General features: G+C 27.4%; 2 protein-coding genes across 2 annotated transcripts; one reads left to right on the forward strand and one right to left on the reverse strand.

Moving 5' to 3' along the window:
• Positions 1–47: 47 nt before the first annotated feature.
• On the reverse strand, positions 48–4,474 carry fzr (fizzy and cell division cycle 20 related). The gene has a single exon (XM_016062278.5). It carries the CDS (start codon positions 4,154–4,156, stop codon positions 2,714–2,716), a length of 1,443 nt encoding a protein of 480 aa, XP_015917764.1. The 5' UTR covers positions 4,157–4,474; the 3' UTR covers positions 48–2,713.
• LOC107447379 (ribosome biogenesis regulatory protein homolog) lies at positions 4,463–25,834 on the forward strand. The gene is made up of 12 exons (XM_016062279.4): positions 4,463–4,798; positions 4,878–4,950; positions 6,167–6,205; positions 8,347–8,385; positions 9,334–9,435; positions 14,828–14,906; positions 18,055–18,162; positions 18,242–18,282; positions 18,399–18,506; positions 22,952–23,053; positions 23,146–23,174; positions 25,625–25,834. The coding sequence occupies exons 1-12, from the start codon at positions 4,710–4,712 to the stop codon at positions 25,755–25,757; spliced, it is 942 nt and encodes a 313-aa protein (XP_015917765.2). The 5' UTR covers positions 4,463–4,709; the 3' UTR covers positions 25,758–25,834.
• The last annotated feature ends 290 nt before the right edge of the window (positions 25,835–26,124 follow it).

A 26,124-nucleotide genomic window follows, 5' to 3' on the forward strand; every position in this document is an offset into this window, starting at 1 on the left:
CTAAAAGTTTTCTTTTAAAAGAAAAAATATATATATATGTCAGTCAATTTAAAAGAAATTTTAAATATTTATTCTGAAACATACATATTAACATTTAAACTCAACAAGATAAATCATTCTTTGAAGACTATTTTATTACAGTACTAATTTATCACTTAAGATTAATACTAAATTTACAAGTAAAATAAACATTTTACATTTTTTTTTAAAAACATGTACACAAAAATAGTTTTGGAAGCTATAACTTATAATGCGAGATAAACAATAAAATACTATTACAATAAAGTTCACTAGAATAATTTATCAATAATAATTTATAAAAGGCTGACCCAAACAGCAACCTCCTAAAAAATTTTAAAATTCAAAAACAAAAATAAACTAAATATAAAATCTGAATAATAAATAAGAAATCTATACAATACCTACTTACTAAATGCTTTAAAACAATTGCACTAAGAACAATGACAGACAATTTTAATTTAGAACACTATTTAAACTTAGATTTTTAACAGATTAGGTATTAGAATAATTGATTGTATATTAAGAGAATTGGAATCCTGTGGTGGTTCAGCCTTTTAAAGATTATTACAATTAAAAAGATGTACATAATGCATAATTTTCTTACACATCTTCTGAAAATAAAAATTAGATTAATAAAAAAGTTTTCATTGAACATAATTATGCACCAGTCAACAACTAAATTTCAAATTTCTTTTAATTAGATGCTGATTGAGATTTCTTATCTATTGTTTTTTAAAATATCAATATCATTAATTAGATTTGTTTTTAAAAATATATCTGAAATAGCTTAAAAAAAAAAAACAAAGTTTACTATTTAATGGACAAAGAAACTATTAAAAAATTTTCAAAAAGAAATTGTTAATAAATAAATATTTACCTATACATAAAATACTAGATATACTATAATTAACACCAATATACTGAATCGTTCAATAACCATGTACTAAGTTTGAATTTTTTTTTTTTTTTTTTAAAAAAACTGACATTGTCTAATAAACATACAATTAAATAAAAATGATTTTCTTTTATATTATTTCATATAATTTAAATACAAAACGCTTTTTTTTAAAATTAAGTGTATAAAGAAACATTAATAAAGTGGGAAAAAATTCTTGCATTTCATCTGCGCATTAATATTAAACCAAATTTACTTAAAATAAAACTTAAATTACTGAAACAAAAAGTAGGATGAAAATACAACCATATTCTAATAAGTCTAATAATAACTTCTGTTGTCTGAATGGTATATTTTCCCTTTCAAATAAATAGCATTCTGAATTCAGCAAAACTCCTAGCTAAAATTTCACATTAAGAGAAATTCAACAAATTATAGTTTCGTCATAACTAGAAAATTAGCAATGAAAAAAATAAATTAAAGAAATAAGATAAGCAAAAAATTCAAAATGAATTATACATTCTAAAAATGTCCTTAGTAATACGTTAATTTCTTAGCAAATAGGTGAATTCTTTTAAATAACTGGTTTGATATTTACAAAAGTTTGGTGGCTGCATCACCAATAATGAGACAAGTTTGTTTTAAAGGTTTTCAGAAAACAATAGGTTCAAATATAAGGAATCAGCCAAAAAATTCACATTTTCAACATTCTAGTATCAGAAAACCTGAGATTATGTAGAAATATGATATAAACCGCGTAAATTAGAAATTTAAAAAAAAAAAAAAATTATATAGGATTTGTATAACATCAAATGTATAACAATTTTTATGAGAAACATTGTATAAAACAGGTACAAATAAAAAGAAGTAATTAAATCTGAGATCAAACAGCAACAATAAAACTTTACCTAATAGTATCGAAAGATTGGTATACTTTACCACCTTCAGATACTAACTTTAAAAAAAAAAAAAAAAAAATTAAAAACCCTTTTACAAATAAAAGTAACTAGAAACTTTAGTTACATAAAATAAATTATATTAAAAGCAAGATTTTTACACAAAATCTTCTAAAAAATATAATATTTCACAAATATGCTAATTAAACATATTAAATCACGTTTCATACAATTCCATTTAAAATGGTATGAATAAAAGTAACCCAGCAGTTCAATTAAAATGTTAAGGATTATAAGCTTTACAAGCTAACCCTTAGTATTATTTTAATTCAGGGCTGCTGTAACTTAAAATATCTATCGTTCAAGATTATCACTGAAAATGACTAAAGTACAAAAATTATTCTATATTTCTATAGTTTGGCATTATTTTAAACTAAAAAAAGAATCTTTACAGCAAACAAAAACATTGATTCATTAAAAATAATTTTTTCAGTTGGAAGAATGTACTAAGAATTTTTTTTAATTAGTTAAATAATTTACAGAATCAGTAAAAAGATATGTATCCTAACATGATTAAGTGATTTTGACATTAATTAGCTATAAATAGAAATATTTTTCCAAATTAAATAACATTTATTAATAAATAATTTTTCAGTTCAAGAAATTTATCAATATTAATCAAAAGATAACAATTGTAAAATTAATTTTAACTAATCAACTAATAATAACAAAATTTAGTATGATGTTAATAAATACACAAAATTGGTATATCCATATGCTAATGATTACACAAAATTAGTATGATGCAGGATGAGTTTGATTACAGAAATATTTTTCTTTGATAGATTATGAACACAGAAATAATTCAGTGAAGCAGCAAATGCAACTGGAAGCAAATAAATTAGCGAATACTTGTGAATAAATTCAAAGCAGATTTAGCCTCCTTTTGGGAACGTGCTTTGCTAAATACATTCCAAAACCGTAATGTTTCATCACCAGCACCAGTTACAATAGATTCCCCATCTGGTGACATAGCCAAATACAACACTCGATATGAATGACCAGTCAATTTGGCTACCTGGGTTAAAGATGGATATTTCCACACTAGAATTTGATTTTGAGAATAGCCGTGAGTGCTAACCAGTTCAGATGCATGTTTAGACCAAGCTAAATTACAGACTTGAGAGCCTGTATCAATCCATTGCATGGGTTGCCCGGTTAAAGTATTCCAGAAACGGATACAGCGGTCAGCAGTACCGCCACCACTGGCAAGTAAACCATGATGATGGGGTGACCATGCAATAGCTTTAACAGCAGCAAGATGTTCTGTGTAAGTTTGAATAGGGGATAGACTGCTCATATTCCATACAAATAATTTATTATCATTTCCTCCGGATGCTAGATGTTGGTTATCTGGTGACCATTTAAGACCACACACTTCTTGCCTGTGTCCTCCGAGTCTGCGTTCTGGTGTAACTGATGGTGTCCGGACATCTCTTTGAAGAATCAAACGATCTCTACTTCCAGAAGATAAAATGTCCCCATTCCAAGCTAATGCACCAACTCTAGCTGAATGTCCTTCAAGAACTGATACACATTTGGTTCCAGCTACATCCCAAACTTGCACCAAACCTTTATGAGTGCCAACAGCAACTAAATGTCCTCGTTCTGCCCAAGATACAGATGTCACAGTGTCAGCATCAGCAGATAAGTCGCAAAGACGAGTGACCTGAGAAGTGCAAGCACTCCATAAATAAACACAAGTGCCAAGGCCAACACTTAAAACGTTGGTGGAAGACCAATCAACAAGATTCAGGTAGAAATCGTCCTGCAATTCAGGAGCGTCTAAGACTTTAAAAGGAATTCTGGAGATTTTTCTTGCTGCTTTTCTAGGTGATCTTAACAGTTTTTGACTTTTGCTACTAACGGGTGATAAGGAATATGGTGAAGACGCTTCATTTATCACAGAACTTTCAGATACTCTATAAGAAAACAAATTGGAATTTCGCCCTTCACATGGTGCAAATGCTTTACGTTCTTCAGCTTGTTCTTTGACGTCTTCAATAGCTGCACCTAAAAGTTCATTCTTCAGTAAGCAATTGTATGCAATACCGTCTTTAGAACAGTCGGAGCTGTTATCTTTGGCCTTTTTATTTTGTCCAAATGACTTGTTATTTTCTTGCATTAAAGTATAATTTACTTGCCAGTCGTTTGATTTTCTCCATGGAATAAAACGATCACCATATTCTTTTCCTGGAGATTTTAAGGGGGTTGGTACTCGCAGCAATTCATTGGTCTGTCCATTTTGCTGACGAAAGAGCCTTTTTTCATATTCTTGATTCATATTAAAAAATTATTTAGTCGAAAATTAACCAATTTTCACCATGAAAGGTGTTATAACTTCTATTAAACTCTTAAGAAATGGGGACGCTGCAACACGACTCAAACTTCAAACAAGACCTTGTATTATTTTTATAACATTGATGCCACGCGCACGCATCTAAAAAGGCAAATAAATGATACGAAACATTCTTTTGTTATCGTAATGCAAAACAGACTTTTGTAATCAGTTTCGCTATCGAATTACATTCATGTGAAAAGTTAAAAGATAATTTTGAAAGAACATGTTCGATCATTTCATCATGATTTTACAACAACGAAAAACAGTGAAATAATAAAGCCAACATATGCTTGAAAAAATGGAATAAAAAAACATTAGTTATAATTTAAAATTTTAAATTACCAATATTTATTGAGTAATTGCAACTTTTGAATTATAATATTTATATTTTACAATCCAATGATTTTCATCAGAGACATTTAGGCTATCGCTGGCACAAGATCTCTATGGTTCTTATTAATTTTAATTTGGCATCACTTTTTCTTTGTTTATAAAAATGGAATCCGAGAGTGATGTTTATGTGGAATTGGATGTTGGGAATTTACTTGTAAATAATATTGTACTAATAAAAAAGCCATTTGGAAGGTATTATTTAGTAAATACTAATGCTATTTATTTTAAAATAAATATATTGTTTAATTTTCTCATTTTATCAAAATTTTAGGGAGTTGAATGAGGAGGCTCTGAAACATGTGGCATCTCAAGGCGCGCAACGTTTATTGAATGAAATTTTTAAGGTTTTTATTTATTTTCATCAATTAGATTTTTCAAAGAATAATTTAAAACTTATTTGTAAACACCCTATCTATAGAAAATTCACGAGCAAGCTTTTAACAAGTTCTTTAAAATGTTGATGTTAAGTTAGAAAAATCCGATGTGCTGTCGTTTTCTACATTTTAATTCCGACATGAGATATGAAATTTTTTTAGTAGAAGAATTAGCGAAATGTTTCTGTTATTTCAATTAGATAATAAATCTGCATAAAATAGCTTCTTTTTTTTTAAATTTCCATAAATTTTTTTTATTCATAGTAACAAAAAAAAATAATTTTAAGATCATGTACATACAGCAAAATAAAGGGTTATTTAAGAAAGGGAAGGATCTTAAAGTAAAAAATATAAACGTTTTTACTTGGAGGAGGCTATAATGTTTAAACCCTGCAATTTAATTTTTTATTGTGGTGTTTTTTTTGTAGTAGTTTCTTGTGGTTCACTGCTCAGAAGTCTTTTCTGAAATATTTTTCGAATTGGTCAAAATGTTCTTCTGTAGGAATTAAAATTGGAAGTGGCAATAATCTTTCAACATGAAAAGAACCATGTGTGAAATTTATTTTTGAATTAAAGAATATTTCGGAATATTTATTCTTCAAAAGAACTTTTATGTGAAATTTACTTTAGAAGTAAAAAATATTTCAAAATATTTATTCTTCAAAATATTAAAAATTAATTTTTATTGGTTTTTCGAGTTCTAGTGTTGAGTAAAGAATCGCATAGAGCAGCTTCATTTTTTTAAAATTAATTCATGCATAAAAAAAAAAGAACTTAAGCATAAAGGAAAAACATAAACTCAAACCTTCTTCAATGGTATAATATGTATTGATTTTAATAAATTTAAAATAAATGTGGAAATTATATTGTCTATATTATAATTCACTTTTATTTACAAAGAAAATTATATTGTATTATTATTACAAGGAGGATATTTCCGTATCGTGATCTGCCACGCCAACTACAATTGCCAAGGAGCCAAATTGATTTGCTTGGGGGTGGCTATAAGGTAAACCCTTGGAGTTGATTGCTTTCTGTGATGTTTTGTTTTTAAATTTCTCACGGGCCACTGCCTGAAAGTTGCCAAGGTGTGACGATTATTCTGCCACAGATCAAGATACAAAAATATCCCCCTTATATGTATCATTTATGTAAAAAAATTTAAATTTATTAATTTTTGATTTAGCTTCCTAGTGAATATCACGAACATGTACCTGTTGCTAAAGTAAGTATTTTTTAATCAAAATTATTTAGTTATTAAAATTGTATTAGTATGTCACTTATTTTTGATTTAATAATTCAGAAACAATTTCAGTTTCTTACCTACCATTGTGTGGTTATTGCCAAAACCTGTCTACCATTATGCTGTAGGATACAATATTAAAATCATTCCAAAAATGTAATTTATTGAGATCCATATCCAAATATGTTATGTTTCGATTAACTTAGTGTAAAACCTGTTCTTTGTATATTTAATAAAATTTAGGAAAATGAGAAAAGTATAACTAATATTAAGAAATGTGAAAGCCATTTTTTTATGGTTAAAATTTAAATAATGAATTGAAAAAAAATGTTCTCTGGTTGAAAATGATCTAAAATATGAAACTACATGGTAAAGTTCCGCACTCAGCGGGACGTACTCAAATCTGGATAATAGGTTTTTTTCATATGATAGACCTTGCACATAAGCAAAAGCTAAAGTAAATCTTATACAGTAAATAGAGAAAGAAAAAAACATTTTTTAGTCAATATTTTATTATTAGAATGATATTGAATCAGTTGCAAAAAATGTTTGAAAAGAAAAATAAATGATAACTGAAAATTTAAAAAATACAGACAAATAGTTTTCTGCGCCATTTTAAGCTGGAACGATTGATAAAACGGAAATTCCTATCAGTTGAAATGCTATAAAAGATATAGGGTACTTAGATATAATCTTCAGAACGGCAAGCTGATATTTTCATGTTGATTAATCTAATTTCTTTGAATTTTTCAAAAATTCAGTGGCATAAAATTTCAAAATGTAATGGATTTTAAAAAATATGTATTAAAAAAAATTATTTTTCGTAATGAAATTATTGCATTATTCTTAAAATAAATAACATGAAAGAGTATAAAAATTATTTTGAAACTACATTTAACTGAAATTTTATTGTTTCAAATTCTTTCTTATTTTCTTTCTAGGATTAGAATAGCTGTGCAAATCACTCCAAATTTAAAAAAAAAAAATTCTCAAAATTGTGCCAAGCTGTTCTAGAATTCTAATATTCATTGAGCGTAAAATGCAATTTTGGTGCAATCACATTCCATTAAAAATCTCTGAATTAGAAAAAAACTGTGTGCAAAGGGTCGGAAATTATCAATATCAATTTGTGATGGAATTGTCTCCAAAATAGAGTGTCTCAAATTAATAACTAAAATTTTAAATATGCGTTTAGTAATAACATTGTATTTAAAATGTCAAAATTAGAAAAAAATTGGTGTTGCTGAGAAAAGATAAAGCAATAGTGAAGCGAATAATCGTATGATTACTCAAAATCGCAATTCTCTTTGTAATAAGATTTTATTAATTAATAATATCAGACTTCAAAAAACCTTTTGGAAACTTTCTGAAACATGATCAGAGAAAGATGTTATAACGAGAAAACAAAACAAGAATAAAAGCAAATCAAGTGTGTCAAGATGTGATATATGAAATAGAAAATTTGGATGTCTTAATAATTTGATATTAAAACAATGAAATTACATAGGGAAATAGCCAAAAAAAAATTTTTTAAATAACTGCCAAAAGAAATTAACTTTTATCAAAGAATGTAGGTTTGCAATGTAATCGAAAGTGTTAAAATATTCTATATCAAATATAAATTTCACTTGTCTTAGTAATATTATTTAAAAATATCAGAATTTAAAAAACCATGTGGAAAGGGTCTAAGGGCGATTTAAAACTGTAGAAAAAGCAATGAAGATTTATGAGGTAATTTGCTTGAACTGTTTTTTTTTTTTTTTTTTTTTTTTTTTTTTTTTTTTTTTTAATATATTGGGGCTTGTAATCACGATCAAGGAGCATATAGAGCTGAAATTTTTCACTCAAAAGGCTATAAGGTCAAGTCCCACAAACCCCTTGATTATTTAGTTTTTTTTTTTTTAATTCTATGAAATGTAAATTTAGGTGCCCAAATGCAGTCAAAAATGTCATTCTTTATATGCTTCTCAGAATATAAAAATTATTTGCTCCTATCTCTCTCAAAAACCAAATTTACTTGCCCAAGCACATTTTTCTACTATAAAATGGTAATGTTGCTGTTCTATTCCCTCTTTGACATAATTAATTCATAACTGATTTTGTAATTGTAAATTCTTTTACAGCTCCCGGCACCTACAACTGTCATTCCCCGTGAAAAACATGTAAGTATGATATTTGTTTATTGGTGATAATAAATTGGTTTTACTGGAAAACATAAATAAAATACAATGAAAATGGGTATTTTCAAAAAAATGTATGCTTAGTATACATATATTTTTTTATAATTATTACTCTCTAATATTAGCAATCGTATGATACTACAAAATAAAATGACATACCTTTTGCAAAATGTATTTAGTGTACAGATAATTTATATATTTTTTTCATATTAAATATAGTGAGGCTATTTAAATCCAATAGGTATTTTAAAATTTATGTTTAATTTTAAACTAAAAATATTTTTACTTTTAAGTAAAAACTAGATTTTGACTGAATAATAAATGGCACATAGTGGTCAAATGTAAAGCTAATCTTGAGTTCATGCAGCAATTTCTTTGTGTTTTTAAGCACACTTTTTGTGTAAAATTGTATTACGTGAAGAGAACAATAATAACTGTTTCAATTGAAAAGTGTCAACAAATTTGACTTAATAGAAATTCTTTAAAAAAAAAAATACTTTAAAAATTTTACTCATTCTAAAGACCAAGATTTAAGACTGTGATTTCAATCAATTTATTTTGAATGATATATTTCTTGATTATTTTGATGCCTATTTGATTTCATGTTCACTTTAGATTATCAACATATTCAAATTTAAACTTATTTAATACTTTTAAAATGAAAGAAAAGTTTTCCATTGAAATTTTACTGAAGTGCTATCTATTTGTGAAATGTTTTATGAACTGAACAATAACCTTCTACAACATTGAACTCAAATTTTCTATACTTCAATTTTATGTAGATTTAATTTTATCAACATTTTTTAGTGTCTATGACTTTAGCAGAAAATAAATTATATTATTAATTGTAACATTCTTGAATTAACTATATTAAAATTTACATTTATGATGTGTTCAAATTAATAAGCTAATCTTGTTCATTTTATTCAGGTACCTAAAGAAAAGGCTATGACTAAATGGCAGAAATTCGCCAAGGCTAAAGGAATACAGAAAAAGAAAAAAGATAAGTTAGTTTGGGATGATGCATCAAAGGTTAGTTTTTTCTTCAAATTTCCCCTTATCTTTCTATTTTAAAACGATGTTGACACAAACTTGAACAGAATACTTGAAAAATAACTTTTCAAAGGATTCTAAGCTCTATTGTTATTTAATATTCATTTGTATTTGAAACATTAAATATTTCTGCTTATATTTTCTAAATAATATTAAATTATAAAGCAATTTAAGTATACGGAAATAAATAAATGTTTTATGAAAAATTAATGATTATAGTCATTCCAAGGTGTAACTGTTTCTTTTTTTAATGTCTTAAGTTCGTATGAATAAATCTTAATGTTTATAAGAATAAATCTTAATGATTATAAGAGTAATCTTAATTATTAGTTTTGTTTTATGCATGAACTTCGATAACTATAAAAATTGGTAAAATTTCCTATTTGTAAAATATTTAATACGTTATGCAACAATTATCATGAAATTTATATTATTTTGTAAAATCTACTTGATTTCTATCCATGTGTTGGCATCTATGAATTATAAATTCTACACTAAATCTATTCAAATTTCCCCCACAAAGTACTTTGTCAAATGATCGGCATAAGGGCCGAATACTGAATAGTGGCCAAATATTCAATACATGCCTAATTATAATGGGCTTAGTTTTTACAGTTTGTACAGTAGTGCAACATAGTATGACGTAAGCTGCAACTGTTCTCGCTATACGATTTGTAGCAGTTTCGGTAGAAGCAATAATGAAATATATTTGTTGGCTTAAAAATTAATCAAAACTCTGAGAAGAATATTTAGTTGGACTAATTTACTTTAATTTGTTAATATTTAGACGTTGATCAGTATTTTAGCACTCTTTAGACACATGTTGTTTAGTGTTTCATGCACTAACGGTTTGTAAAGTAGTGAAATATGATATGGCTTAAGTTGAACTGTTATCACTCTATGATTCTTAGCAGTTTCAGTAAAAGCAACAATAAAATATAATTATTTGCTGAAAAATTAACCAAATATTTGGCAAAATTATATTTACTTGGAATAATTTACTTTGATTCAATAAAATATATGTACATTGTTCAGTATTTCGGCACGCTTTTGACACCTGTTTAGTGTTTCATGCACTAACAGTTTGTACAGTAGTGCAATATAATATAACTTAAGCTGAACTGTTATCAGTATATGATTCTTAGCAGTTTTAGTAGCAGCAACAATAAAATATAATTGTTGGTTTAAAAATTAACCAAATATCTGGGAAAATTATATTTATTTCGAATAATTTACTTTGATTCGATAAAATATATGTTCCTTGTTCAGTATTGTGGCACGCTTTTGACACCTGTTCAGTGTTTCATGCACTAACAGTTTGTACAGTAGTGCAACATAATTTAGCTTAGGCTGAACTGTTATCAGTATATGATGATTTTTAGCAGTTTCAGTAAAAGCAACAATAAAATATAATTGTTCACTTAAGAAATTACCAAATGTCTGAGAAGAATATTTAGTTGAACTAAACTACTTTGATTGAAAAAAAATGTATACATTGTTTTGTATTGTGGCATGCTTTTGACACCTGTTTAGTGTTTCATGCACTAACAGTTTGTACAGTAGTGCAACATAATATAGCTTAAGTTGAACTGTTATCAGTATATGATTCTTAGCAGTTTCAGTAGAAGCAACAATAAAATATAATTGTTCACTTAAAAAATTACTAAATGTCTAAGAAGAATATTTAGTTGAACTAATCTACTTTGATTGAAAAAAAAATTATACGTTGTTTTGTATTGTGGCACGCTTTTGACACCTGTTTAGTGTTTCATGCACTAACAGTTTGTACAGTAGTGCAACATAATATAGCTTAAGCTGAACTGTTATCAGTATATGATTCTTAGCAGTTTCAGTAGAAGCAACAATAAAATATAATTGTTCACTTAAAAAATTACTAAATGTCTAAGAAGAATATTTAGTTGAACTAATCTACTTTGATTGAAAAAAAAATTATACATTGTTTTGTATTGTGGCACGCTTTTGACACCTGTTTAGTGTTTCATGCGCTAACAGTTTGTACAGTAGTGCAACATAATTTAGCTTAGGCTGAACTGTTATCAGTATATGATTCTTAGCAGTTTCAGTAGAAGCAACAATAAAATATAATTGTTCCCTTAAAAATTTACCAAATGTCTGAGAAGAATATTTAGTTGGACTAATCTACTTTGATTGGAATTTTTTTTTAAACGTTTTGTATTGTGGCACGCTTTTGACACCTGTTTAGTGTTTCATGCACTAACAGTTTGTACAGTAGTGCAACATAATCTAGCTTAGGCTGAACTGTTATCAGTATATGATGATTCTTAGCAGTTTCAGTAGAAGCAACATAAAAATATAATTCTTCACATAAGAACTTGCCAAATGTCTGAGAAGAATATTTAGTTGGACTAATCTACTTTGATTGGGAAAAAAATTTCCATGTTGTTTTATATTGTGGCACGCTTTTGACACCTGTTTAGTGTTTCATGCACTAACAGTTTGTACAGTAGTGCAACATAATTTAGCTTAGGCTGAACTGTTATCAGTATATGATGATTCTTAGCAGTTGCAGTAGAAGCAACAATAAAATATAATTGTTCCCTTAAAAATTTACCAAATGTCTGAGAAGAATATTTAGTTGGACTAATCTACTTTGATTGGGAAAAAAATGTTTACGTTTTGTATTGTGGCACGCTTTTGACACCTGTTTAGTGTTTCATGCACTAACAGTTTGTACAGTAGTGCAACATAATTTAGCTTAGGCTGAACTGTTATCAGTATATGATGATTCTTAGCAGTTTCAGTAAAAGCAACAATAAAATATAATTGTTCACTTAAGAAATTACCAAATGTCTGAGAAGAATATTTAGTTGGACTAATCTACTTTGATTGGAGAAAAAAATGTATATGTTGTTTTGTATTGTGGCATGCTTTTGACACCTGTTTAGTGTTTCATGCACTAATAGTTTGTATAGTAGTGCAACATTATATGGCTTAATCAGCATCTGTTACTGCCATATTATTCTGATCAGTTTCACGAAAACAACTGTGAAATGTTGACTTGAGAATTAACTAAATACCGCCGTCGATTATTCTTTTGGACTAATTCACATTAACTCAAGCATTAATACCGTGATTTTACAGAAATACGACGCCATATATATGTTGACCTGCAGAATTCAGCGGAAATGAAAAAAATATTTGATCAAAAAAACTGCATCTTCAGATTTGTTTAAAAAAAAAAAATTTTTTTTATAAACAATTGTATGCTTAATACATTTGTGCTGAATAACTAATCCTAGATGATGATAATTGATTAAAAATTTAAAAATCATTGAAATTTTTAAATGTATGATTAATGAATCTAAGCAATTTGCTTTAAAATCAGAAATATATATCAATAAATTTCTGTATAAATTTTTAAAATTGGTATGGCATACAATTTTGAGCAGTTCAAACATAGAATAATTTAAATAAGCTATTAATCTATACATAATAATAAACGCGGCTGTGTGTGTGTGTGTCTGTAATCACAATATATCGCCCCAGAAGCCTCGCCCGGGCACGAAACTCGGCCCATAATTGTGTTTTGACATAATGAAGAAGTATTTTTTTTCTTTTTCAAAAATTTTGATTAGTTATTTAGTTATCAGTCATTTTGTAAGTCTATGCTTTTCGTCTGCTTTTTCGTCTTCAAAGAGCCATATTCAAAAAAACTATTAAAAAATGCATATACTTTTCCCCACTCTTATAAATGTATGCTAATGCGAACCTCACAATTGAAATATTAATTTTCGACAACTTAAACCAATAATATATGAAGGAATTAATAATTTAATTGTAAAGTTCGCATTAGTTTACATTTATTAAAGTGGAGAAAAGTTTAACTTTTGTATTAAAAATGTGGCAACATATTCGATACGTAAATAGAACGCTTCGCTTTGATATATTTGTCGCTGTTCATAATTGTTATAATAAGTTTTTCTTCTTCTTTCCACGCTCTATTTTTTTCTTAAACGAAGACGATAATTTTTATAGCGATATTGTAGTACTTTGTACAACTAAAAATTCTTTTCACACTTTTCACTTTATTTTCTTTATATATACAGAGAACAGTCGGCAAAGAATTCGATTAGGCTGAAAAACATTTCGCTAAAAAGGAACGAATTCCAAAAGAAAAAATAAACAACTTAAAGAATAAAAATGCTGATACCAGCCAATTTTTTGAAAGTTAACTTAGAAATAACAAACCAAACGATGTTAAATAACAAACCAAACGATGCTAACAAAATGACGTAGAAAGCGCAACTAGATCAAAATTATACAAGCACAACTAGATCAAATTATAATACCTGAGTGCTTGACGTAACAGATATAGAAATAGAATTTGATACCATAAAAAATTATATAGAAATAGAAATTGATGCCATAAAAAATTTATTCGTTTTCGTGTTCTTTTCATGTATTTAGCATTTTAGTTTTTTTTTTCTTAAGCGTTGTAGCTATATAATTTCAAACATCCTCAAGAGCTATAACACATCTGCAGCAGTACTGGATATGAAGACAAAATTGCTGGACAGGAACACTTCAATTGTCCACTAATCTTCAGATTTCCTGCTATGTTTTGAAAAACTTTTTTTTGTGAAAACCTTCAGCTTGGCGGACGGCTGGCCGCCTTAGGCGGCTAGTATACAATAAATGAGTGATAGTAACCTTACGTTATTCAAAATTATGCCATGTAGAATAACTGCAATCACATCACATTACTTAATTGATTTTAAATACCTATATATTTATAAACCGATTAATTAAACTACTAACTGCATAGGAAAATTAATGAATCTCCTTTTGTGCAAAATTGTACCACAGTTAACAATCGTGAATGCATCTATATCTTTTATTTTTCTAATTATATATAAATTTGATTATGTACCTAAAAATTGCTAAAGTAATTTTTAAATAAGCAAAAATTATCAATCAGAAATGAAAAAGTAGATTTCTGCTGTTACTACTTTTTGATGTAACTATTTCATTGAATGTTACAGTAACAAGTTTGTTTGTTTAAAAAAATTATAAGAAATACTTTTTTAATAAATGAAAAATTATTTATCAGCTCTGATGAATCTTAAACTTATTCTTTAAACTTTTTAAGAATTTAAAAAAAAAAATTATATTTGAAACCTTTGTCAGATTTTGTGTTCTCTGAAAACTGTAGCTAGTTGAGAATATTTCATATTGTTTAAACCAATTAAACTTTTTAGTTCATTCTAGCAATTTTGAGAATGTGAAGAATGTTCTACTTGCTCTGGTTTACAGAGGGTTGTTACAATGTTTTGCTTGTTTGTTATAAAATTAAATATTTGTAACTACAATGTTATTATTTTTCTACTAGGACTGGAAGCCACGTTTTGGTTATCGTAGCATAAAAAATAAAGATGATTGGATGGTTGAAGTACCTCAAAATGCTCCTGGTAATTTATTTCAGTTTTCAAATAATCAGAAATATTCCAAGTAATATCTTTATCATATGTTATTTATATCTGGTGAACAAATTAGTGAAATATTTATAAGATTTTAGTGTAGAAATTACTTCATGCAAATGTTGTTAAATTGAAAGTGAATTGGAACTTGATAAGACTGCTATGGTTATTGAATGCTGTTTAATACTATGTCTCTTTATGTCATGGTTAGAGATTTACATGTTTTGTAATGGAAAGTGTTATTGCAGAGCGTAGAATGTTTTAAATTTCATTTCTTTTAACCTGAGTACTCTACTTCTAGTTCACTCAAAATATATTTGTAATTTTTTTATTTATTTGGGCTTTTTTTTTCTTCTAAATAATGACAAGATTAAAAGGCAATTACAGCTAAAAATACAAAGATCAATTATAAAGAGAAAAAAAAGCAGAGAAAACAATATGAATAGCTGTTGCAATGGCCTATGAATCCATAAGGCCCCTGGTCTCCCAGAAGTGTTCCACAAGAGATTGTTTAATCTGGAAGGAAGTGTAAATAAAAAATAGATTTTTATGTATGTAATCAAAACAAATAATAACATGAAGGTGTAAATTAAAGTTTGTTATTTTTCAGTGTTTTTTAGCTATCACAGACCTTTTGATTGCAGGGCATAAGTTTGTAACAAAATAGCTAAATAGCTTTAACAAAATAGCTAATAGCTTTAACAAAATAGCTAAAATCAGAGGTAGAAAAAGCTTTTGTAAAATACTAAAATGCCAAAAGACTTTGAATGTGGGTTTGTATACTATTCCCAAAGCTCGGCTGCGTTTTAATTTCATTTGTAAATAAATTAAAAAATTCCACTTAATAAATGATTTCAAAACAATTGACATATTTTTAAATAGATGCATTTTTTTATTGGATCTGGTAAAATGTTTTAGAATAAAAGGAAAATATTTTGTTTATATTCTATAATTTTTATATTATCTTTCAGCATTTTGTTAAATATGAACCCTGATTGTTGATGACTACCATTAGATGATACCTTATCTGTATTGTAATAGTGTGAAAATGCTTCTGAGTCATAGGAAATGCTACACATTTTTGTTTAACTGTGTTTGGTTCTCTATGTGTTCCACAAAAATATATTAGGTCGTGTCATAAGTAACTTCCGATGCAGCTAACTGGAATCTGTTGTTCTTATCTACCCTCCATGACAACAAGTTGTTGTTTTCACTATATAGGCAAAGCTTCAGTTAATCTTTTGTCAACTGTTTTGTGTGATACACACTATGCTAAACTGTATTTTTTAATCTCTGAAATGAAGAGTCAAAAAGTATATATTTGTCATGTAATGCTTTGGTAATTTAAACAAGGCAATAGTGTTAGGGCGACAGCTAAAAAAATATGCAGTGTATATGGTGAAAGACTAATAACTGATCGGGCAGTTAGAAATTGGTTTATAAAATTTCGTTCTGGAGACTTTTAAAGACAAACAGAGGGCGGGACATCCTTCAGACTTTGACGATAACCTTTTAAAGGTGATATTGGAGCAAAATCCATGCCAATCAACAAGAGGTATAGCAGAAAGGTTGAATACATCACAATCAACTGTTAAACGCCACCTGGAGCAATTAGGGAAGTCAGCAAGTTAGGAATATGGGTACCTCACAATCTCAGTGAACGGGGGGGGGGGGAATCGCATGTCATTCGCCTCAAGTCTGCTCTCACTGGTAAAAATTTAGCCTTTTTTAAACAGGATTGTAACAGGCAATGAAAAATGGGTTACCTGTGACAATATAGTCCGCTAAAGACAGCGGCTTGATAAGGATCAACCACCCCTACCAGATCTGGAAGTAAACATCTGTGGCAAAAAGATTCTATTGTGTGTATGGTGGGATTGTCTAGGAATAATTGACCACGAGTTGTTGAAATCAAATTTAACTATTACAGCAGACAGGATGATGCAAGGAGTGCAGGAGAAATTACATGAAATTGTCAAACGCAAAAACGTCATTCTTTTACATGACAATGCGCGACCACATACAACAAGGGTGACTCAAGTCAAAATTCTTGATCTTGCATGGTCTGTTTTACTACATCCACCTTACTCCCCGGATCTTGCCCCAACAGACGACCACCTTTTCTGTTCCTTACAAAACTTTTTGAATGGCCTTCAATTCTAAAGAGCAAGTCAGGCAGGCTGTCGAAAACTTCTTCCAGTTCAAACCAACTGCATTTTTCAAGGAAGGAATTGATAAACTGCCAGGAAGATTGGAGAAGGTTATAGATTTTTGTGGTGAATACATAATAAATTTAATTTGTTATTCAATGAGAACAAAATAAATGTCTGATAAGAAAAAAACAGAAGTTGAAGTTACTTATGACTCGACCTGATAGTCTGTTTTATTTATTATTTTTTTTTAGTTTTTTCTATCAATTATGCAAATTAAAAGAATAATTTGTTATTTACAGTTGAAAGATATGAGAATTCATTACTGGTAGTTATTTGGTATATAATCCATATAGAAAATCAGAAACAATTAAATTGTAAAGAAGTAAACAAAAACAATGCCTCGCTTGTTCAAATTTAATTAAACTGCAATATTCAACAGTTATTAAAAAATGATTTATACTGAATAAAAATATAAGTAGATAAATTAAGGAACATTTTGTTTAAAGGAAGAAAAACACAATTTTGTATTTTTTAAATTTGAAGAGATTAAGTCACTATATGTGACCATAAAGAATCAGGCATAAGTAAAAAAAGATAAAATATTAATCAAAATATTTTTTTTTTAAATTGAAGAAAACTTTGGTAAGGCTTTCAATTTTGTGGAACACTGTAGAAGAACATCTTTATATATAGGATTTCAGTGTTGGTTATTAATTAAGAGAAAGTTTTAAAATTGGCAAGATTTAGCCTGTGGAATCCGAAGTGATGTTCAGTAAAGTAGCTTTTATATTTATTAACTGAAAATACAAACTATTAACGAGTTGGTTTGCCATGTTTTCGGCAGCAAAAATTGTCTTTCGACTGGTGTGTATTAGACAAAAAGAAAACACAAGATAAAAGTTATATATACTAAATAAGTAATGGAAATAAATGGTTAATTTAAGAAAAATAAAATTTTAAAACACTTGTTTTTAATTAAATTATAGATCCAAATGCTGATTTTTTTGCTAAGGCTAAAGAAGCAAGAAAAGAAAAAATAGCGAAAAATGAGTATCAAAGGTTACGTAACATAGCCACAGCTACGAAAGTTAAAGGTAATTTCTTTTTTACTATAGTTTAGTCTGTGAACTGTAGTCTTTAATACCATTAAAAAATTTTATTTATTTTTTGTAGTTACAAATCTGGAATCTGTTGACATAGCAGATAAACATCAGGTAATCCCAATTTCTATTAATTTTTATATTTTGTAAACCCATAAGTGTAATATTACACAAAATATCGTTTTAATTGTACAAAATAATCTATATTTTCATCAATGTTTTCATTGTAGTTATCTCGATCTCTGGCAGCTGCAAAAACAGCTACTGCATCGATTGGTAAATTTGCTGACAGACTTCCAAATGAAAGACCTCCTAAAAATAAAATGAAAAAAAGAGAGGTAAAAACTTTCTTTCAATAACTTAATTTTCTTTTCCATAAAGATTCAGTTTTGTTCATTTCATTCTCTCCTCCTTTTTTGTTGTTCTTTTGCCGATATTGTTTTGCTATTCACTTATGTTAAATATTTTTTGAGTTAATCACTATTTAGTGACATTCAGCTCGTATCATCGAATACACAACCAGGATGATCCCATGGAAAAGGGGAGGAAATTTATTTAATTTCGAAAACCCCGTTTGATTTTGATTACCAGATTTTGGTGCAATTTAGATCATTAAATAGATTTATTGTTTGAATGCATTTATATTCATAAAATTGAATAAATATTATCATTTTTTTAAATATTTTTTTCAGTAAAATGATTTATTATTTATTTGGAATTATTTCATTATCAAAATTGAAAATTTTTGTCTTCAATGTTAAGAAAACTTTAATTCATTATAGAAATTTACATTAACTGACTAAAAAAAATATATATACATATCCCCTCTTCGACTAAAAGTTATTATTACAATTACCTTTGTTCTCTCATGTATAGGTACAGTATTAAATATAATGTGCATGTCTTCTCTTATCTTTTTACTACTACCTACCTAAATCCTTTGGATTATTCTTATAATTATTTTGTAAACATGGATAAAACATTATCAAAAATTTAATATAAAATTCATGGTATTGGGTAAAAGGGGGAAAAAATGTCTGGAAATTTGATAAAATCGTCTTGAAAAAACGGGAGGGGGGGGGGTCTTAGTTATTTGTGGCCACTGTCAAAAACAAGCATAATCGATCCTTTCTAATAATGAGTTACTTTATGTTATCATCTAAAGATACAGTTCTATACTTCCTATTGTTAGAAATTTTATTACAGTCATGCTATGATGTATAAAGAGTTTAAAAAGCTATAAATTTTAACATTTATTTACTCTTAAATTCCTTGCTTAAGCATAACCTTAATTTTAAAAATATCCAGGGAAATGGAATGATTAAACAAATGCTTAAAAATAATAAAATAGATTGTTTAGCAAGAAATTAATTTTATTGAATTTTTATTATTTCCATGTCTTTTTTTTAATACTAAGTTTTTGCAAAACGTGAAGCGTTTAACTTTATTTTCAGTTATTCAATATCGCCACAAATTACGAGTGAAAATTTTATTCAGTTAATGAATTTTAAGTAAGGCATATACTTCAGCTCAATGTTGCTTGAAGAAAAGTTATTGCTTTCAGATGGTGAATGTTTGAAAAACAAATAGTTTATATTTTTAGTGGTTTGTAGTATTTTTGAAATATGTGCTCCCAAACTGCGCGTACTGTGTCATAAAGGGTTTTCTAATTTCACATTAGTTAGGTTTGGAGTTTTCATTTTTAATAATTGTGTGGTACCACCCTTAGAGGAGTAATTTAGGTAGAGAGAACCAGTCCCCCATCCCTCGTTGCATAGAACATCGTCACGTGATTCCTGGACGATTTTCCCTCCAGTAAACCCTATCCCCAGTCTTTTACTATGGAGGTGGATTGATGAGCTGCGTTTTGAACTATAAAATTTTAAAATAATGGTAGTACACTGCTGTAGATACGGGTGTGACGAAAAATTCATTAAAGGAGGACATTTTGCATTTCACAAATAACATTTTTATTCTTTTATATTCACTTATAAACATTTATTTGCAATTTTTATGTTAGCACATCAGGTTATGAAATGAATTTAATTGGTTTTTAACTAGCAAAATAGCTATTATTTTTTTATATTTTTATTTAAATTGATAGATTATAATGTAGTTAACATTTATAGGCATTTTCATTACAATTAAATTTCATATTGATATAAATATTCTGATATTTTTACTCCATTTTTGATGAGCATGCGCATCGGATTTGGCGCATTTTTTTCACGCCAATGTTTACAAACAAATCGCATTTTATTTTCGCTCTGTAACTTATAATGATTGAGTTAAAATAATTTTTTTTTAATAATTTCAAGCGAATTTAAGTGCATATTTTAGTTGTACAGACTTAAAAAGATATGAAAGTATATTTCATGTAAAAATAATTTTTTGGATAAAAAATAAAATTATTTTTTAAAAATTATGTTTTTAAATAAAATTTATAAGTCGAAGAACACTTTTTTTATTATATAGGAAAAATTGTTTGAATATTCATATTTGTGTATGAAGTTTTATATTTATTACTGTACATTTATTGTTCAGGAAAATATTAACTAGGTTATTATAGGTTATATTATTAATAATAGGCCCTATTATTAAATAATTGCTATAGGATTGTCAAACAAGTAGCTATATATTATTATTATTATATGTATTTTATTTTGATTTCTGGAAATAAAAAGTGAATAATTCTTTTTTTTGAACATTAATTAATTTTTTTAATATAAAATGTTAATTAAGTCGAAATCTATCAATATTTCAAACAACAGGTAGATAGTATGTTCTTATATGGAGTTTCGTAATACTTTTTTTAAATAAAATAAAGTGACAAATAACAAAACCAAAATTTGTTATTTTAATTTAAATTATTTTAACTCACAAAAATTTTAATTGTATGCATTGGTTGAAATAAATTATTATCGCATGGCAGGAAAACTAGAATTCCAAATTGTGCAGCATGTAAAAATATTAATATTCATTTTAAAAATAAAACAAATATTTTGTTTTTATCAGAAAAATTATGAATAAAATTAAAACCATAAAAAAGTTATGTAAAAGATGAATTGCATACCAGTGTGTGTGTATATATATATATATATATATATATATATATTAAAAAATTAAAAATTGCCATTTCAGTTGCCCTGTTAAATATTTTTTAATTATTATACGCAATCTAAATAAGAAAAATTATGCCTCTATTAAAATTAATTATGAAAGGCTTTCATTGTAAAGTATGTATAAATGTTAGGGAAATATGTTTTAAAAATTTAACTAAATATTTTTATAATAAAAATTAAGAAAAAATAAAAGATAAGTGAAGTCTCAACAATTATTAAAGCAAAGCATTCCCACAATAGCCCGTTGAGTGCCTAAAAGTCATGAAGGTTAAGCTAGCACAATTTAATGATCAACAATCATAAGAGTGATAATGTGGTTAGCACTGCGTGTCACCCGCCTTTACTTCATGGACAAGCTGACCCATCGATCTGAACCTGAATTAATAATGTTTCGTTGTACTAATAGAAGACACACATTTTCTTTTAAATTACTTTGTTTTTTAGTAACAATTTACATAATTATTTAACTCAAATATAAAATTGGTAATTTTTTATTCACACATATTCTGCATTTTAAAAATCAGATGCTAAATGTGCAGTGTATTATGAGATTTTTTCAAATCATTTCAGTTAGTAGTTTCAACTTTAATTTAATTTTTAAAAACATTTTACGTATTTTTCAGCGTGTTTCTTTATTATTTTATTTGTATAATAATAATTTTAAAACCAGCCAGTATTAATAGCTAACTGACGTAGATTTCCTAAAGATGAGATAAAACGAAAAGTATGGGAAGTAAATGTCCACAGAGGCGAATTCACAGCATCCAATTATAGTGTGTTATGCTCTAAGCATTTTACTGCGGATTCATTTAATGGACAAAGATTCTTATCTCTTATGAGCTTTTGACAAAAATAATTAATACATATAATCATTTGCAATTGTTTCTTTATATTTTACATACTTTCAAATGTATCTTTGATTCAAAAAATCATTATTTTTATTTCATTGTTTGGTAAAATCATGCTCAACTAATATGTTATTAGCTTTTTATGATTAAGCATTTAAAAGCAAATAATTAAATGTAGCGCACATATTATGATGTATTTTTATTAGAAAACTTATTTCTTACAATCACGAATTAAATTGGGAAAGCATGCAAAATAAAAATAAAAAGAGAGAAAAGTCCTTAAGTACTCTTAAAAATATTCCTGTACGATGCGACCGCCAGCTATAAATTTTTCGCCAAAAAGGTAACCCCCATCTTTGAACAAGTTTTCTGAGCCCAAACAATAGACTGGCTCTCTCTACCCTAATATCTCCTCTAAGGTACAACCTTCTAAATTGGAAATCAGATGATCTCTTCAGACTTCTCAAGCATAACTGTCTTATTTTAGTGAAAAATTCAATACGATACAATTGCTTCAAATGAATGCATGATTCAAATCATAGCAAAGTAAGGTATTAAAAAAAAATTATAATAATAGAAATGTTTGGTTTTTAAAAGCTTCAACTACATTTTTTATAATTTCAACATTACAAGCTATATTTATCACTAATAATTACCACTATATAATTACCAATAATATTACCTCTATCACTTATATTGTATTTAATAATCAAGTTCCAACATTTCAATTTTTAAATCCATGTACATCAGTCTATTATGAAATAGTAAATTAAATTTGTTGAACTGGTTATAAATGGTTTGCATTTTTATTAGTTTAAAGCCAACATTCCAAGCAGTATGTCCATTGAAAGAGATAATAATCTAAGAATATTTGAAGGTCTAGACAAAAAAGCACCTAAACTGAATGTGGATGAGGTAAGATTTTATCCATTTGAATTTTAAATCAATGTATTTCTCATTTGATAATTTGCATTATACTAATTATCTACTTTCTCTTTTAATTATAGGCTGTTCAAAAATACATCGCTAAACCTGCGTAAGTGTTATTTTAACTTTCGTTCTTTTATTGTATTTAACATCTTAATATGCATTTATTACAGCATGCTTCAATCAGAGGTGGTGGGTAATTAATAGTATTTTATCAAATTGTAAAAATTGAAGCAGATTGAAATGCAGAATTATTTTTTTTGAATGCAAGTACTTAATGTTTTCATATATAGCAATTATTTTTATTTTCAAGTTTTAATGTTGTGCAAAACTTGGTCCACAAGCCTTGAAATTACCAACCCTTACTTAACTTGAACTGTCTATTGATCACTTTTATTGATTTTTTTCACTATCAAATGAATGACATCAACTAGTTAGCCACAATAAAATTTGTTAAATTCTTTCTAAAAATCTCTAAAGAAATAAACTTGTGCTTAGAAAAATTGCCTGTAACAATTTCCAAACTTTTAAGTGAATTTTACAATTGACTCACTCCTAGACCTGCTATGAATCGATGAGAATTAGAGTAATGTGTATTTTCAAATTGCTCTGTGTTATTTTTGTTATTATACTGTGTCATATGTTACAGAATAATATATATTTTGAGCGTGATGGCAACATAGAAGAATCATAGAAAAAATTTTAAAACGCAATTTTCCATGTTGATATGCTTTAGTTAATGAAAAATTTAGTTTTTTTCTCTCTTCAATTTTGCGTTGCATTGTTTGTCGTTTAAAAAATTTATATAACTAGTGGGAATGGTTTAGTTTTTAATTTTGTTGAATGCACAGAGAATATTAGTAATTATCAAAAACCTTGTTGCAGAACAGTACATATAATTCAGTATTTGAATCTTTTTCCGGGTAGATATGGTTCCATAAACAAAGCAAAAGAGAGATACTAATCCACAATGTTTCGCTTTTTCATCATTTTCTTACTTATCTCTTTTATACATACAGAAAATTGAAAAACGGCATAACTACACTACCAAATTTTTTGGTTGTGCACTTTCAAAAATGTTTAAGGAATTCTAGAGGTAGTTAACTATATTTTGTGCAACAAGAACTGATAGTAAGTTTAAACTAAAGGTTTATTTCTTATCTCAAATGTTACCTACACAGGCCAGCTCCTAGTTGTGTGACAGAAATTTTTCTGGCTTTTTGCGATAAACCTTATTAACACTAATATCTTTAATAATAAATATATGTAACCATTTAATAACAAAAGTGCCTATGTGTATTGATAATTGTTTTTAATTGGTGTGTATTGATTTTTTAATTATATAACTTAGGTCAAAAATTTTATAGAAAATTATCTTTTTAGCTAAAAGATGATTTATGTTTTATAAATCAATAATATAAAAAAACTAAACATTTGCAGACAGAAATGCAAACATTAACACGAGAAAAAGTAACATTTTACCTACATACAGGTACAACTTTAAGATAGTTATAAGTGGAAAAAAAGAATTAAATTTATGTAACATGTCTTTGATTTCTCCTATCTCACAATCTTTTCTGCAGTTTTTTTCAATGGATTATCAATTAAATGAAAATTGTAAAATAATAGGCGATTTTTCTTATGTACGAAAGCAACGTTTATAAAATTTAAAGAAAGGAGAAAAATAGTTTGCATTACATTTTTTTACTGACATATAAGAAAGCATTTTCTTATATTATTGTCAGTATTCTTGCATTTTAAGAAGAAAAAAATTTCCGCATTTCACCCTTTTTTGTCTTTTATGATTCATAATCATAATTAATGAACTGTTATATCAGTGTTTTACTCTTAAAATAGTGAAAACTTGCTGTATAGCTCTAAAAAAAAACTCAGCAAGAGTCATGATAGAAAAAAGGGGGTTGTGGTGTAAAAGGAATTAACTTCTTGTAAAGACAAATTTTTGCTCAAATAAATATCTTAAATCTTATGCTCACCTGTTCTAATTTCAATAGAAGTTGCTCGCTACCAAGTTTCTTTCAATTATGTGAGAAAATCAATCTTTTGAAAACAATTCTGTAGATATGCTTTTAGCAGAATAACTTTAATTACAGCAAAATTTGGGCTGAGTAAAATTGTTCACATAATATTAAAATTTTGTAACAATGTTGTCATGATTCTTGCAAAGGCTAGGTCAGTTAAGTGCTGCCTGTCTTAACTTTGGCATCAATCTGCCAAAGATTCTGCCACATGCCTGCTGTTGCTGAACAGAGCATCTTTAATAAATGTTAAGTTGGCTAAGTTGAAAAAATAATGAATTGCTTTTTATGTTTATAAAAATAAAATGCTTTTAGTCACTTGTTCGCAATCTTATACTTGCCCAAGGTTCCTCAATGGTATCTTGAATACATAACTTTGTAAATGTTTGACAACTGTCTAGCTAATATTGGTTCTCAAGCCTTTTTGTTCCGTATTCTAATTGAAGTGTAGTAGATTACTTTTGATTCAAAGATATATTTAAGGTTTTTTTAAGATTTATTTCTTTTGCTTTTTTCTAATTAGTAAACAAGGTATACCTGATGAACGAAGAGAAATGAGAAATAAAAAACTGAAGGCTAAAAAGAACAAGCACAAGAAAAATGTGTTCCGCAGTGGAAAGAAAGGTGGCAGACCAGGATTTAAAAATCCAACATAATTAAGATCATTTTGTACATATTATACAAGTACTGTATTAAATGTATATTAATAAATTTTCTTCATTAATCATAACAATATTAGTTACCTTTTGCTTTGTGTGTGTGTTTTTTTTTTTTTAATTTAAAACTTTATTTGCAATTCTGTGATTTTTAAATGCTAATGATCTGTTAGTACATGACTCATATGAGAGAAAAAACACTTTGTCAGCCGCAAACTAATAACATGATTAAATAGTTAAAATTATTTGTTTTATTTAGAGCTCTTGTTTTGACTCGTTAAAAAGCATATCAGAATGTGTTCTTACAAATTAAGACATTTGATACCGTAATTTGCACCAAAGTAAAAATTATTCATGCTTAATAAAT

The sequence above is a fragment of the Parasteatoda tepidariorum genome, chromosome 10, assembly GCF_982258835.1.
Source record: "Parasteatoda tepidariorum strain Cologne lab strain chromosome 10, Ptep-v5.0, whole genome shotgun sequence".
In the NCBI taxonomy this organism is placed as follows: domain Eukaryota; kingdom Metazoa; phylum Arthropoda; class Arachnida; order Araneae; family Theridiidae; genus Parasteatoda; species Parasteatoda tepidariorum.